Genomic DNA, 17,667 nt, shown 5'->3' on the forward strand with positions numbered 1-17,667 from the left:
TCACTTGTCTCTAAGATTCGAGTTTACAAACTACTCCTCAGGGTGGATACAATGGCTTTACTCCATCTCCTTCCATAAGATAGAATTGGTTATTGCTACGAGTGCTACGTAGAAAAAGTTGTTTGAGAGGAAAATTATGTTGTTTAGCTGAGATCTATTATTAACTCAACAAATATTCAAGGAAAGCTTTGATAATGACATCATCTGAATTAAAATAAGAAAGTAATTCAATGAATGGATGCTTATACCAAGGTATAAATGGTGAATAATCATTAATATTTATTTAAAAAGAAGAAAACTTGAGAAGGATCAATGTCAAACCAATAATAAATGTAGGTTTTAAGTGATTAGGTTAGCAAAAAATCTCTTAAATATTGACGAACATAATAGTATTAATTTCACAGAATTGCATGGAAAGCTCACTAATATATTTCCATCCAGTGCAAATCTCGCCCCACATTTATGGTTTAAGCTAGCTACAAATTAAGCAGAGTAGGAAGTTTTTAAGACTACATTTTGACGTACCCATTCTATTTTCATTAATTCTGAAGAGGCCTCTAGTCACCAAGTCAAAGGATCACCTCTTTTCTTACGAGACCCACACCATACCAACAGGTAATATCCATCAGCAAAGCTTAAAACAAAATACCTAAGCCAATTTTTTTTTATATTGTGATGGAGGTCTTTATTAATAGAAAAAAGTCTCTCTAATGCCCTTCTCTTTATGAGTGTCCTTGAGGGTGAATAAAAGGTTGAGGATGCAGTTGAAACCACGCAAGATTTCATGGAAGGAAGCACATTTGTGCATGCTAAAAAGCTAATTTATATATATATATATATATATATATATATTATGTATCAATGTATATAAATAATATTTTAAATATAATTTACTCAATAAAACATATAAAATAAATACCATAAAAATATAACATTAAAAATTTTAAACTAAAGCATTTCAATTCAACAAATTGTTAGATATTAGATATAATACAAAATATTTAAACTATCAATTTGCTCAATTACAATTAATCAAAATTTAATTTCAAATAGAATTAATTTATGTTGGGATAAGAATAAACTACAAATTTATTAATTAATATATGGCAATGAGGTTAGGGCATGTTAAGGATATCTTTTAATCAATACTCATTTTATATTTATCTTGGGTTGATAATTTTTTACATATATTTTATTCTTAATTTATTAATTACAAATTTTTACTTACTCCATCTGTAACAATTCTGGAAATCCAAAAAGAAATATATAATAACTTAAGTGCGGAAGTGAAATAAAATGTTAAGATTTACATTTCTTATACAATAACTTAAAAGTACTAAACATAATTACGAAATTCATTCTGTAAAAGAAACACGAAAAATAAGTAAACAAATGAAAAATAGAAAATATCTAGCATCTACTCGCAATCTTCTTGCGGATCAGGCTCTGGAACCTGATCCTTTTGATTTGAAATGGTTAAATAAAGGATGAGATATACTAACCTAGTAAAGATATCACACTATATCACCGACATAAAAGTAAAGATTGGTATAAAATTGAAAACCACTAATGGAGCATTAAATTTAGTAAATTCATTTATCAATCATAAAATTATTTTTCGTTCATTTACCATCGTGAAATTTATGCAAACAACCTGTAAGAAAAATAATATCATACAGACCAATATCTCATACATATTCAGCCATCATAGTACATGTTATAAATCCATATCCGTTATTAATAAACCAAACAATAACTACCACCCTTTTCACCAGTCTGCTGATATTCATGAGGGCTCATAGGGATGCTCCCGCTACACGTGAACCCTTTCATTTATCATTTCTCAATTATGAGCCGTCCTCATACCCCGTTCGATATGAGTACCAATTTACCAAACCTCAATACCCCGTCCGGTATGAGAGTGAAGCGAGCTGTCCCCATACCCCGTCCAGTATGAGCGCCAAATTATCAAGTCTCCATACCCCATTCGGTATGAGACAACGTTCATAGTAGGATTTCCTATGTACTCGGTCCGTCCACCATCTCCCAGGATATTCAGTAAGACTGTCGTTTCATCTATTCATTTCATCACATAATTTTTACCGTTTAACCTTCTTTTTTTTTCGATTCAGCAGTAAACACATAGAATAAACTATACATCTATTCAAAGCTATAAAATCAATTAATAAGGTACTATCATGCATTTAAACTTTAAAACAATCAACAAAATAACAGTAGAGAATTTTCGGTTCTAGCTCCATTAGCAATCTGAAATCAATTATACACATTTTTTAAATTCACACAAAATATCGTATTATTATTTATTTAGACTCCAGTTCTATAATAGGGAATAGGGTGAAGGATCTTTACTCAATTTGACACCCGAAAAAATAAACTGTTTACTGTGCCTACGGACAGTCCCTAGGTTCCCTGAATTTTTCTCCAGGAATTGAAACGTGCTAATAATACCTAAAAATGTTCTAAATAAACTCAAAATCAGTCCCAGGGCACACTCACCCAATTTTAAAAATTCGACACGGCGGCTCCACCTTACTCCGGCAATGGTGCCTCCGCCTGCGGCGGCGATTCGCCTTAGGTCAGTTGTTTTTGACCGAATTCAGTCGATTTTACATCGATCCCTATGAGCAAAAACGTTAAAGAGCCTCGGTTGGTCAAAAAAATACGAAAAACTAAAATTCACCGGTGGCGGGGCTCTCCGGTCCGGCGGCTCCTCCGGCTAACGTTGCGGTTGGGTGTTTTGCTTCGACCAACCGTAGAGAAGAAAACGGTGATCACAACGGTAGAAAAAATATGCAAAACGAGAATCGGAAAGGGCCTCATCGGAGGCATTTTGTGAAATTCCCCGCGGCGGTGCCATTAGGCTTCGCTGGTGTTTTTCGGCCAATTGGCCGGTCTTTTCACTTCGATTTGGCCATAGGTGAGCTTAAAATTGAATTTCGTGCAAAAAGAAAAGTTTTTACCTTTTTTGAAAGTCGGAAAGGGTTCCGGTGCGGTGGCGGGTGGCGGCTGTCGGCTCCCCGGTGGCTGAGTCGTCTTCTCCGGTGAGGGGTTCTGGTGGCTAGGGTTAGGGTTTGGTGCGGATGGGGGTTATTTATATTCATCTACTTTTGATATGGGCTGTCCATTATGTTTGATCTGGATTGTCCAATCACGATTAAATAGAGAGTGAATCTGAACCGCTCATCGCGATCCAATCTGGACCGTCCATCGCGATTCACTCTAAGCTGTCTGATCGCGTTTAAATCTGGCCGTTCGATCACGTTTAGGAAGGAGTGCATCTAGGCCATCCGTGCGCGCAGGAACGGACCTCAGCAATTCGATCGCAGACACGTGGATCGCCCGCGTGGCCCCCCGCGTGGCCTTCTAAGTCAGCATCTCTGCCACTTGGCCCGTCCTGGTTCGCCAGGACTGCTGACCCAGTGTTTGACGTAGCGAAACTTTTTAAAATTACGTTTTGGTCCCTGTTTTCTGATTTTTTTTCAAAAATACTCTCAAAACCCAAATTTTCACTTCTTTTCCCCAAAATTATTTTCAATTAAATCTTCGAACAATTTTATTTCATATTTTACTCTAAATTAAATAAAATAAAATACAATAAAATTTATATTTATTAATTATTTAATCGTAACAAAAATTTTTTGGGTGTTACAACTCTTCTTCCTTTAAAAGAAATTTGGTCCATCAAATTTGTCTCTCACTCTCAATCGAACAGCTGGAGATATTGGACTCTAAAGTCTGATTCTAGCTCCCATGTAGTCTTCCTCAGTGTGTGGTTCTGTCATATGACCTTTATAAAGGAAATTTTTCAGTTGTGCAGTAATCTACTCTTTCGATCCACATTACCGACCGACACTTCTTCGTAGGACAGATACTCTTGGAGTGGAAGAGACTCGTGGGCTAAGACATGAGAGGGGTCCGAATTGTACTTGCGTAGCATAAACACATGAAATATATTATGGACTTTGAAAATTTTTGAATGCAGTACTAGTTTGTAGGCGGCGATACCAATTCTGTCAAAGACTTCAAATGGTCCAATAAATCAAAGGTTTAGTTTCCCCCTCCTGCCGAACCTACTGATTTCCTTGAAATGAGTAACCTTAAGGAACACCCGATCGCCTTTCTCAAATTTCAAATCTCTCCTACGGGTGTCTGTATAACTCTTCTGCCTGCTCTGAGTTGTGTGAATGTTCTTCCTAATCTTAACAATTTTGGATGTAGTCTCCTCTACTAGATCTGGGCCGAACAGTTTCCTATCGTCCATTTTTTCCCAACAAATCAGCGATCTGCATGGGCGCCCATATAACACCTCATACGAAGTCATGCCAATACTCGCTGGGTAGCTGTTGTTGTAGGCGAATTCTATCAGGGGTAGATGATCATCCCAATGGCCCCCGAAGTCAAGGACACAAGCTCGCAGCATATCCTCAAGTGTACGGATTGTCTTTTCTGACTATCCATCGGTTTGAGAATGGAATGTAATACTAAGGGACAGCTTCGTTCCCATGGCTTGTTAAAAGCTATTCAAAAATCGAAAAGTGAACCTAGGGTCCCTGACGGACACTACTGTCACTAGCACTCCATGCAATCTGATTATTTTTCGGATATACATTCTTGCTAACTTATCTAAGGGATTGGTCATCCTAATGGCTAAGAAGTGAGAAGACTTGGTAAGCCGGTCAATAATTACCCAGATGGCATCATGTCCTAAACATGCCTTAGATAATCCTGTCACGAAGTCCATGGTGATATATACCTACTTCCATTCCGGGATCAATAATGGCTGAAGTAGCCCGTCTGGGCGTTCATGCTCTGTCTTGACCTGCTGATATATCAAACACTTAAAAATAAAGTCAGCTATAACTCTTTTCATCCCGTTTCACCAAAATCGGAGTCGCATACTTTGGTACATTTTAATGCTTCTAGGATACATGACAAACTTTGAGCTATGGACCTCTGTCATAATGTCCCTCTTTAACTCACTGTCACCTGGAACACACACCCTATTTTGGAATCTGAGCAACTCATCAGCCGAGATTCAAAATTCTGAGCTAACTTCCTGTTCTGCACCTCTCTTGAGGGCTATTAGAATGGAATCAGCGGACTGAGCTTCCCTTATTCTCTGGATTAACTCAAGCTGAACGGTCAGGTGACCCAAATATGTGACTCTCCTCAAGTCCTAAAGTCGTACATGTTGTGTGGCCTCAATCTGCCTACATTCTAAAACCATCAAATGGGCTAATGTACCTACACTTTTTCTACTGAGTGCATCGGTTACGACGTTGCCCTTACCCAGATGATATAAAATAATGCAATCATAGTCCTTAAGAAGTTCTATCCACTTTTTCTTACGCATGTTGAGATCTTTTTGAGTGAATATATGTTTCAAACTCTTGTGATCGGTATAGATATGAAAGGTCTTTTCATACAAATAATGGTACCAAATCTTCAAAGCGTGTATGATTGCAGCAAGCTCTAAGCCATAGTCAGATAATTTTTCTCATGACACTTCAATTGTCTGGACTCATAAGTTATGACCTCCCCATACTGCATTAAAACACAACTCAGACATAGATAGGAGGCATCACTGTAAACTGTATACATCCTGATCCACTCGGCAAGGACAACACAGGTGCAGTAGTCAGCCGCTTCTTTAGCTCTGAAAAAATTCTTTCACAGTCCTCAATCCACTCAAACTCGACATTTCTCTTTGTGAGCCGAGTTAGGGGAGCAGCTAGACTAGAAAACCCTTCCACAAACCTGCAATAATAACCTTCATCCCCAAAAAGCTACGGATCTCTTAAACTGATGTCAATTTTTTCCAGCCGAGCACTGCTTCAACTTTTTTAGGATTCACTGACACTCCATCCTTTGATATGATGTGTCATATGAAGGTAGTCTACTCAAGCTAAAATCCACACTTACTCAACATTGCATACAGCTTCTTTTCTTTGAGAACCTGTAAAATCTGAGCTAGATGGTGAACATGTTCCTCTCTGCTTTTTGAATAAACCAGGATGTCATGGATGAACACAATAACAAACTAATTTAAGAATTGTCTGAAGACCCTATTCATCAAGTCCATGAAGATGGCTGGGACATTGGTTAATCCAAATGGCATGACCAGGAACTCATAGTGTCTGTACTTGGTTCGAAAGGCTATCTTTGGGATGTCTTCTGTCATGATTTCACCTGATGGTAACCTGAACGCATATCTATTTTGGAGAAGACCTAGGCACCCTGCAACTGATCGAAGAGATCATCAATCCTGGGGAAGGGATATTTATTCTTGATTGTAACTCTGCTCAACCATCTGTAATCAATACATAATCTTAATGTCCCATCTCCCTTTCTAGCAAAGGTGACTCTGGCACCTCAAAGAGACACACTATGTCAGATAAAACTACTGTCCTACAATTCAGTGATATGTTTTCTCAGTTCTTCCATCTCAACACGGCTTATGCGGTAAGGAGCAACCGAAATAGGCAAGGCACCTGGCTGGAGGTCTATGGTTAATTCGACTTCCCTGTCCACTGGCAATCCGAGTAGTTCATCCGAAAATATATCTGAAAAATCTCGGACTACCAGAATCTCTTGAATACAAATCTCTTTCTTGGGTTTGCCTATTTAGAGAAAACAGCAAGATTAAAGTACTCGACAAATAAGAAAATTTACCATGAAAGAATAAATGCTAAATGACTTTATTAATTTGTAAATGACTCCTTATTAGAATGATTGAATACAACATTTTTACTAAAATAATCTACGGTGTCGTGATACACTGCTAGGCAATTCATTCCTAAAATTACATCAAAATCTCCCGTGTCTAATTCTATTAGGTCCACACTCAATTTTTTACCTACTATATCTATGACAGAGGCCCTGTAGACAACTTTTTCCAATAGTGTCATACTCCTAGCAGTAGACACAAATAATATAGAATCAAGTTTATCAAGTAATATATTAAATTTTGATGCAAAAATAGGTGAAATAAATGAATGCGATGCACCAGTATCAATCAAAACATGAGCAAAATAGTTACAGATAGTGTACATATCCTGTACCATATCCGAGTTAGCTTCTGCATCCTACTGAGTGAGATTGTAAGTTCTGCCCTAGATAGGAAGTCTGCCCTTATTCTAGTTCCTTGGGAACTCCTTCGGATAATGTTGGACACTACCACATATGCAACAGGTGTTGTTGAGGCGATAGCATAGTTGGTCCCCATAATCCCTGCCATAATGCTGACAGATCTTACCGCGTCCTGCTACTGGAGCCTAAAGAGCCTGGATCACCGACCTGGGCTTCTTGTTCTGTTGAATAGGCGCAGTAGGTGTTGGTATGCGGAGTGGAGCTGAGGTTCCCTGCTGTCTGAGAGAGGATGCGGAAGCTCCTCTCCACTAGCTGTGCCTTGGCCAGAACGGCCGAATAAGTCATGACCTCCAACACAAATAAATGTTGTCTGATCTCTGGACGAAGGTCCCACTCGAACCTTCTACCTTCCTGCCTTCATCCAATAATGTATCAGAGGAATATTGGCCCAACTCTAGAAACTTGCGAGCATATTCTGACAGGTCATGTTCCCTGAACCAACTGTAAAAACTCCATCTCCTTCAGATGTCGGAGATGCTCTGGAAAGTATTCTGCACGAAAAGCCGCCATGAACTATTCCCAAATAACTGGAATAAGCAGGGTGATCTGTTTGAGTTCCCACCGGCGGTCTGCTTCTCCCACTAGCATATAGGGAGTAAGGGTGACTTTCTATTCGGGAGTCACTCCCAGGGTCTTGAAGACCTTCTCAATCTCTGCTAACTAGTACTCGACATCTTCAAAAGAGGATCTCCCTACAAAAGTAGATAGGTTTAACCTCTTATACTGCTCTATATAGCCTGGGTCAATCATGGAAGGAGCTGGGTCCCATGGAAGAGGGACTGGGCCATGCTGAGGATAGACTGGGGGGCCCTACAGTGGTACTTGCTGATACAGTGGGGGCACCGAATTATATTGTAGCGGTGCCGGGTGGTACTGTGGCTAGGGCACCAGATCACACTGTGGTGGTGCCGGGTGGTACTATGGAGGAGCAGGGTCATACCGCGGCGGCTCGAGATCCTCTCACTGCAGGGGTGGCTCAACCTGTGGCAGTGGGGGAGGGTCAGGTAGCTCCCTCCTCTCCTCTAGGCCCTGCTGGGCAGTAATGAGTCTCTCCAGCATCTCAAATATCTGGTCAACATCTTCCTTAAATGAACCATCCCGAACTGCTCGGTTTAGTGGGGGTCTTCATCTCCTCATCTCTTTGTACCTGCATTTCATAAGGAATGGTTGAGTGATAATTCATTGTTTTGGTGTTCCCTAAAGATTATTGTGCAATGAATGGGTCAGAGGAACAGGACTCTGATACCAACTGTAATAACTCCGGAAATCCAAAAGGAAATGTATAATAACTTAAGTGCAGAAGCGAAATAAAAGGTTAAGATTTACATTTCTTATACAATAACTTAAAAGTACTAAACAGCATTAGAGAATTCATTTTTTGAAAGAAACACGAGAAATAAGGAAACAAATGACAAATAAAAAATATCTAGCATCTACTCGCAATCTTCTTGCCGATCGGGTTCTAGAACCTGATCCTCTTGATTTGAAATGGTTAAATAAAAGATGAGCTACACTACCTCAGTAAGGATATCACACTATATCATTGATACAGAAGTAAAAATTGGTATAAAATCAAAAATCACTAATGGAGCATTAAATTTAGTAAATTCATTTATCAATCATAAAATTATTTCTCGTTCACTTACCATCGTGGAATTTATGCAAACAACCTGTAAGAATAATAATATCATACAGACCGATATCTCATACATAATCAGCCATCATAGTACATGTTATAAATCCATATCCGTTATCAATAAACCAAACAATAACTACCACCTTTTTCACCAGCCTGCTGGTATCCATGGGGGCTCATAGGGATGCTCCTGCTACACGTGAACCCTTTCATTTATCATTCTCAATTATGGGCCGTCCACATACTCCGTCCGGTATGAGCGCCAATTTACTAAATCTCAATACCCCGTCCAGTATGAGGGTGAAGCGGACCGTCCCCATGCCCCATCCGGTATGAGCGTCAAATTATCAAGTCTCCATACCCCGTCCGGTATGAGACAACGTTCACGGTACGGTTCCCTATGTACCTAGTCCGTCCACCAACTCCCAAGATATCCAGTAAGACTGTCGTTTCATCTATTCATTTCATCACACAATTTTTACCGTTTAACCTTCTTTTTTTCCGATTCAGCAGTAAACACATAGAATAAACCATACATATATTCAAAGCCATAAAATCAATTAATAAGGTACTATCATGCATTTAAACTGTAAAAATATCAACAAAACAATAGTAGAGAATTTTCAGTTCTTGCTCCATTAGTAATCCGTAATCAATTATGTACATTTTTTAAATTCATACAAAATATCGTATTATTATTTATTTAGAACTTTACTTCAGTTCTATGATAGGGAATAAGGTGAGGGATCCTTACTCGATTTAACGCTCGAAAAATTGAACTATTTACTGCACCTACGGGTGGTCCTTGAATTCCGTGAATTTTTCTCCGGGAACTGAAACGTGCTATTAATACCTACAAATGTTCTAAATAAACTCAAAATCAGTCACAGGGCCGATTTGCCCAATTTTAAAAATTTGGCACAATGGCTCTGTCGTGCTCCGGCGACGGTACTGTCGCCCGTGGCGGCGGTCCCCATCAGGTCGGTCGTTTTTAGCCGATTTTACATCGATCCCTACGAGCAAACACATTAAAGGGTCTCGGTTGGCCGAAAAAATATAAAAAACTGAAACTCACCGGTGGCGGGGCTCTCTGGTGCAGCGGCTCCTCCGACTCGCGTTGTGGTTGTGTGTTTTGCTTCAGTAAACCTGTAAAGAAGAAAACGGTGATCACAACGGTAGAAAAATTACGCGAAACAAGAATCGGGAAGGGCCTCATCGGAGGCGTTTTGTGAAATCTCCCGCGATGGCGCCGCCGAACTTCGCCGGTATTTTCTGGCCAATTGGCCAGTCTTTTCACTCCGATTTGGCCATGGGTGAGCTTAAAATTGAATTTCATGCAAAAGGAAAAGTTTTTACCTTTTTTGGCGGTCAAAAAGGTTTCCGGTGCAACGACGGTCGGCTCCCGAGTGGCTGGGTCGTCTTCTCCGACGAGGGGTTTTGGCGGCTAGGGTTAGGGTTTGGTGTGAATGCGAGTTATTTAAATCCATCCACTTTTGATTTGAGCTGTCTATCGCGTTTGATCTGAACTGTCCGATCGTGATTTAATAGGGAGTGAATATGAGCCATTCATCACGATCTAATCTGGGTCGTCTATCGCGATTCACTCTAGGCCGTCCGATCGTGTTTGAATCTGGCCGTTCGATCGCGTTTGGGAGGAAGCGCATCCAGGCCGTCCGTGCACGCGGGAACGATTCTCAGCCGTTCGATCGCGGGCACGTGGATCGCCCACGTGGCCCCCCGCGTGGCCTTCCACATCAGTGTCTCTACCACTTGGCGCATCTTTGTTGGTCAAGGCTGTCTGATGTGGCAAAACTTTCTAAAATTGTATTTTGGTTCTTATTTTCTAATTTTTCTTTCAAAAATATCCACATAATCCAAATTTTCACTAATTTTCTCCAAAATTATTTTCAATTAAATTTTTCATCAATTTTATTTCATTTTTTACTCTAAGTTAAATAAAACAAAATACAATAAAATAAAATATATTAATAAAATTTATATTTATTAATTATTTAATCACAATAAAAAATTTGTTGGTGTTACACCATCCAAAATATATTCACGCATAATCCTACTATATGATAATCTCTATTTAGATTTACTCAAATTAAAAGAAAAAAAAAATAAAGTAAGAGAAAGAAAAGAAAATTTAAACTAATTAATTTAATAATTTAAACTATATTAGTATTTATTTATACTTAAAAAAAACTATTTAGTAATTAAATTTTTTATTAATGTAAGATTATGCTAATAATTTTACTGTTTCCGTTATATTTAATAATTGAATTTAACAGTTAAAAAAGTTTATAATAGTGTATGAAACTTACTATTTATTTTTTAAAATTAGGATAAAATTCAGAGAATTTTTTTTTTTTTTATATAAAATTACAAAATCAATTTATTTAAAGAAACATTTTATAATAATTAAATGACAGAGAGACCCGCTTAAGAGAGGTTGAGCAGAAATTTGAAAAAGAGTGAGAAGAGAAACAGAGAGAAGCATACACTTCGAGAGATGCCGGTGAGCGGGAAACCAAAAACAGCGAGGCCGGCGTTGAGAGATTTACCAAATAATGCTAGAAATGGGAGATTTTCCTCTAAATCTGCAAAATCGAAGAAGAAACTCCCCGAGAAAGTGATGGAAAATGAGAAAGAGAAGAGTCTTGGGGCTAAAGAGGAAGATGATGGCTCCCTCGACCGCCTCCTTCTTGTCCACTCTAATCTCTCATCTCTCAGTAGCCAGGTATCCCCTGAATATTTTACTCTTAACTGCTTTGTTTTTGAATTACCTAAGAAAACCCGAGTAGAAACTCGTAAGTGCGAGATTTCCCCCCCAAGAAATGGGGAGAACCAGTACTGGAATCTCTAGCGCTGAAAAAGTCTATGCTAATCCTGATTAGGAGTCTGGGACTTCTCATTTGGGTGTGGGGTCCCTTCTCCTCTCGCCTGGTTTTCTCCTTTATGGGGAGGGAGTCCCCTTCTCCCGGTCTTCCTTTCCTTCAGTTTTGAATGAGTGAGTAGTTTTTGGCGAAAATCCACTTTAGCTCTAGTCTTCTCCTTTAAAGGAATAGAAAGTATAGTTTGCAATTTGATTTTATGGAGTCAATCAACTTCCCCAGTGTTTGGACGCACAGTATGATGTTTGTAGATCTCCAGGATTTCTTACTTGAGAAATGTCGGTGGAAATATTGCATATAAATGCTTAATTAGAAGAATTTGAAAAATGTTTATGCGACTATTAATTCCAAGACAACTTGATAACGTGATGCTTAACATTAATTAAAGAAAATTAATATGCATTGTTTTGTTAAAATTCAGTATTTTCTATGATTAATAATCATGAAGGAATGGCTAGTACATGAGTCAATATGGACTAATTTATGCAAGGTATAGTAACATGGTTGTTTTCCTCAGCAGTAAGCACACTGGCAATGCCATCAGTGGAACATTTTGCACTTGCATATGAAATACTTGAATGAGAAAAAAAAAACAATTGCAAGTATGGATGCTTTTAAAGCATTCCTTGGGAAAGGACTCATTGATGGCAATACCAGTATCCAAGGATGATAACTTGGTCATCTTGAATGAGCATGGTGTTGCAACATCTGTATATTGTTTTCACCAGCATGTTCTAGATATGGGTTTTAGAACACTGCCAGAGAGTTACTTTTCTATCCCTGTCATTTCTGGGGAAACATACATAGTCTAGTATATTTAGTTACCTTATTGTGAAGCTAACTTTGATTTAATCAATGTTTTGAATGGCAGATTGATGAACTTGTTGTACAAGCAATTAAACTAGATGCCATGGGCAAACAAGGGAGGAAAGAAATTGAATCTTTCACATCTATTTTGTCTGAAATGCTATCCTCTTTAGAGGTTAATTCTTTGGTTTCTTTTGCTTTATTCGTTTATACTTCAATATGACACTTGCATGCATCCAATGCACACTACTTTATGGATTATTATGTTCTGTATCTGCAGCCATGGGTCCCCAGATTTCAGAAGGCACTTTCAACTACTTCTAGGCAGACTGAGAAAGAGTTGGAGCAATCATTGGCAAGTAAAACTGTTTCTTACGAAGTCAAGGCTGAAGTTAAAAATCCAGAGCAAATAAAGCTGGACTCTTTAATCTCTCCTTCTCCCCTTGTATCCTGGCGTGCTGGCTGTGATGTTGAGAGAGGTAGACAACTGTTTCTCCTGACACCTCTTCCAATATCAAAAGCATTATCTTCCAAATTGCAGGATTCATCAAAACCTGCATTTGAAAGGTTTCCTTCCACTGCTACTCAGCTAAATTCACTTGCCACTATTTCTAGAGAATCCAATGATCCTTTGCCTGAAGGTTCAGAAGTATCGTCCGCTTCAAATAAGCCTACTGATTCCGCTGCAACTGTGGCAGGAAAGATGCTAGAAGATGGATTTCTCTGCTCACCAACATCCCAAAGGAAAGACCACAGCATGCTTGTCATGACTCCGTGCTTGAAAATGTCTCCTCCTAAATCTTGCATATTGCTTGAACCTCTTTTTGAGTCCCGTTATCATGGCAATAAAAAGGTTATTAGATCAACCCCATATCCAGTTGGAATTCATAACTCCAGTGACTCTCAGACTTCTGAATCCTCTGGAAGTGAATATCCTGGGGCTTTGGCTTTAAAATATCCTGAGCTTTTAGGAATCCAGCATGCTTATAAATCAGGAATTGGGAAGAATGACATTGAAACTTCACCAGATTGGTCATTCTCTCCTCCTAAAAGTTGTGCTTTGTTGGAACCGCCGGATGAGAGGTCAATTGAAAAAATCGACAACAAATGCAACTTGCCAGTCATCTCTGATATCATTCAACCAATCGAGAATTCTCTATCCAAAGCAAATAATGGTACAGGTGATTGCCAGAAAGTTAGAAATTTCAATAGCTTTCTCTTTTTCTTTTTTTAAAATTCTGTTTTATTGTTATGATAACATTTAGTATGCTCAGTTAGCATATTGAACACGATTTAGTAAAAAGTTATGCTTTTCTTACTACAGAACCAGCTGGAGGCAGCTTAGCACTCATTAAAAGCACTCCTCTGTGGAGAGAACCAGAAAGGACAATTCAGACAGGCAAACGGCCTGGTGAGAATACTCTAAAGAAAGAGCTGTGGACTAGGTTCGAAGCTGCATCTACTTATGGGTTTCACTACAATGCCTCTACATCCCAAAAGACTTCAAAGAAAGGATTCCTCGACATGCTGGAAGAGGCTTTTTGTGATGGAGAAAGTTCAGTGCTTGATGTTTCAAGATAACGAACCTTGTTTGCGTGTTCTTTGTATCTATATTTGATCATACTGGTTAAAATTTACTGTGTATTGGTGCATCTTTTAGTTCAAAATAATACATTTTTGTAATTCCTCTCCCAATCATATTTGTTGTGGTTCATATATAAACCGACAATAGCCATTGTCAACATCCAGAAGGGAGCCACACAGAGGAAAGATTTTGTTTGAGTACTTGTGCAATAGTCCACTACAGTAATTGGTTCTACCAAACTTATGAACAAAAGCATCATCTCTTCTACTGAGCTTTTTGTTACTAGTACATTTATATTGCTACAAAGAGATATCATAATTGAATTCCACATAAAGTAAGTTAAATATGAGTAAATTTTAAAAATATTACTAAAATTTAGATAAGCCATCAAAACATAATTTCATTTTAGAAAATTATAAAAATATGATTTCTGTTTTCATAATTTAAATTTGTGATACTAATTTGACTTTTAAGATAATTAAACAATACATATATATATTTCTAGATTATGTAAAATATTATCTTTCCAACAAGTTTTTAGTTTCTCCTTATGCATATCTTTATCAATGAGGTCTCATTATCTTTCTTTTTCGAACTAAAATGTAGGTTAGATTAAATTTTTTGGTGAAATGAAAATTTTGAAATCAAACATATGATGTCTAGTAAAAAAATCAATATTTAACTTATAATAGATAATTATAATTACTTTACGGAATTAATTTTTTGTATGTAAAAAAATAGTTCACTTAACTGTAATAATAATAATAATAAACTAATGAACCTAAAATATAATATCACGTATAGTTAATTTTACACAAAACCCTCCACCAACTATGCTCATAAATAATGTTATACAGTAATTTTGCTTGGACTAGTTTCGACATTGGGTTTAAATAATTTTCATTTAGTATAGTTATTGTTTCATTACGTGACAATTTTATAAAAAAGTTGATAATTTACATTACAAATTTTTAAAAGAGTGATACTTTAAATAAATATTATTTATCATACTACTATTCAAGCCATGCAAAATAGTTTAATGTGCAATTGATTGATTTGAAGACTAATTGAGGTGATTTGATACTTAAATGTGTAATTAATTGATTAGAAGACTAATCAAGAGGATTAGTAGATTTTCAGGTTAACATCTTACATTACCACACACTTCTCTTCTCCATTACTTTCTATCTTAACAAAAAAATTTATATACAAAAATTTCCTCTTAACAGGTTCTTGTAACAATTTTCATTCTCACAGTCTACTATGCTACGATTAGAGCTGAATCATTAAGTCTTTGATTGCTCATCTACTAATCAGCCAAAAAAAAAAAAAAAAAAAAAACCAAATTGCAACCATTGAGTCCTTTAATTGCCTGCTGTATATTCACCATGAAAGTGGCAAAGGTTCTTGAAACGACGGCATTAACATCGCTTGATCGCTGGAAACCACTTGAAATGGCGGTATTAGCATTAGTTGATGATCAGGAACCACTTGAAATGGTGGCATTAGCATTGGTTGGTATCCAAACATATCGCAACTGGTAATAAAATTACCAGAGCCGCCATTGTTGATTTTCTCATTCTCTGAACAAAAAGCTTGCAGACTACCCATATTATCATTAAACCCAGTCACCGCAAAATTATCCGATGGAAGTGGTACGTTATTTTTATCAAGGAGCAACTGATCTCTTCTTTCTCTCAATCTTTGCAGGGTGAAATCCAGGCGACCCATCATATTCATCAATTCTGATTTCGGCAATTCATCAAGCCTCTGTTCCGAAGTACAACTCTTTGCCTCCTTCACTCCATCGATCTCGCTCTTCTCTTCTTGAATTTTTCTTTTCTTGGTTTCCAGAAAAGACGAAAGATCGACGTTTTCACTCCCTTTTCCTTGTCGAGGATCACGATCAACACAGTTCTTGTAATTCATTACAATTTGTTTTACCTCCGTAGGATTCTCCGGCCAGGTATCGAGCTTACCGTCGGGAGCGAAACACAAGACGGAAACAGAGACGTCGGCCAATGTCGCAAGTTGGTGAGCCTTAAGTTTTAGGGTTTGGATTCTCTTCTTCCAGCTTGCGTTTCTGGCATTGTTGTTAGCGATGAATTGAAGAGACCGGTTTCTCTTGTTGGTGGGATTTGGAATTGAAGTTTCCATTGAGAAGAGAGTAGTAGAAGAGAGAATGAAAAAGGGGGAAAGACGCTCCTGTATTTATTCCCCAGATCTTGAACTAACGGCTACTTTTTTTGTTCCCGCTCCAGAAGAGAACAAGGATTGTAAAACCGGGTCAGACCCAAAAGCTTTTCTTAAAGCCCAAAGCGTAATAAAATAATCTGTGGACTTAAAAATTTAAATGGGTCTTCTTGCTCATTGTTTAAAAGATTAAAAATTAAATTAAAATGGGCGTAAATAAAATTACCTAACCTTTCAATTAAAATCTCTTTTCTCTCTTCTTGCTCGTTGTGAGACTCTTGCTTCGGCTCAAGGTTTCATATCCAGATTATTGATGATCAGGGTGGATTTAATCAGGTAATTTAGCTCTTTATCATTTTCCCTTTTGGGAACAAAAAATGTTGAACCTTCATACATGTGCATTTTTATTTTCTATTTTTGATTCTTAGTATGCACATGGATAATTTTTAATTTATGGTTTGAGCTTTGAAATTGTTGTGCCTTACTGTTGAGTCAAAGGGTGTCTGATAATTTCTTTTTTAAAAATGGGTATATGTAAAGTTCTGGGTTTTCGAAAAACTTCTAGTGATTGAAGTGTGTTTCTTATGTTAATCAGAAACGAGGTTTTCAATTTATGAATCTTGTATGTTAAAAAGAAAATCACATTATAAATAGTTTTTCTTAGCTATCAAAATAAATTTGGAACTGACCTATATTGTTTAACAGTCAGCCAATGTCATCTCTCGTTCTTATTTCAAAAAAAAAATGTCATCTCTTGTTCTTGTTCCTTTTTTTATTCCTTTTGGAAATGATATCCTTTAATCTTTACTTAATCTTTAAAGGACTCGTGATTTTACGGAGTTTGTCGAATACTCAATTTGGATGCTCAGAATGATGTCCGTGGATCGTGCTCCAGGATTTCTTACTTGAGAAATGCCAGTTGAGATATTGCATGATAAATGCTTAATCAGAATTGAAAAAGTTTATGCAATTATGAATCAAAGACAAGTTGATAATTCAAAGTAACAATATTTTCTTTGATTATAATCATGAAAGCTTGCTGCTACATGAGTCAATATGAACTAATCTAAGCAAGATCACAATAATTCAAAGTAACAAGGTTGTTATCCTCGGCAGTAAGCACAGTGGCTGCGTCATCAGGGGAACATAGCATAAGAATGCCTTCAATGAGCACAAAAGTAATTTTGGATATGGATGTTTAAAGCATTCTTCTGCAAATAGGAAAGAACGCTTTTATGGCAACACCAGTACACAAGGATGATAGCTTGGTGATTTTAATTGAGCATGGGGTTACAATGTCTGAATGTTGGTTTCACCAGCATACTCTAGATATGGTTTTTAGAACATTGCCAAATAGTTATCTTTTAATCCCTGTCATT

At 37.4% G+C, this 17,667-nt stretch overlaps 2 protein-coding genes across 4 annotated transcripts; one reads left to right on the forward strand and one right to left on the reverse strand.

The window, feature by feature from the left end:
• The first annotated feature begins 11,252 nt into the window (after positions 1 to 11,252).
• On the forward strand, positions 11,253 to 14,370 carry LOC110818389 (uncharacterized). 3 transcript variants are annotated; one of them, XM_088218174.1, is made up of 5 exons: positions 11,253 to 11,549; positions 12,575 to 12,685; positions 12,791 to 12,989; positions 13,209 to 13,691; positions 13,835 to 14,370. In XM_088218174.1, exons 1-5 carry the CDS (start codon positions 11,322 to 11,324, stop codon positions 14,089 to 14,091), a joined length of 1,278 nt encoding a protein of 425 aa, XP_088074300.1. In that variant the 5' UTR covers positions 11,253 to 11,321; the 3' UTR covers positions 14,092 to 14,370. The 3 variants fall into 3 exon arrangements, with proteins under 3 accessions (XP_088074300.1, XP_021902949.2, XP_021902950.2); XM_022047257.2 differs by having other exon boundaries at positions 12,791 to 13,691; XM_022047258.2 differs by having other exon boundaries at positions 12,791 to 13,685.
• Positions 14,371 to 15,184: 814 nt separating this feature from the next.
• LOC110818448 (MADS-box transcription factor 23-like) lies at positions 15,185 to 16,621 on the reverse strand. The gene has a single exon (XM_022047349.2). The coding sequence runs from the start codon at positions 16,250 to 16,252 to the stop codon at positions 15,479 to 15,481; it is 774 nt and encodes a 257-aa protein (XP_021903041.1). The 5' UTR covers positions 16,253 to 16,621; the 3' UTR covers positions 15,185 to 15,478.
• Between the last annotated feature and the right edge of the window lie 1,046 nt (positions 16,622 to 17,667).

Source organism: Carica papaya, chromosome 4 (assembly GCF_054855325.1).
Source record: "Carica papaya isolate Zhongbai chromosome 4, ASM5485532v1, whole genome shotgun sequence".
NCBI lineage: Eukaryota > Viridiplantae > Streptophyta > Magnoliopsida > Brassicales > Caricaceae > Carica > Carica papaya.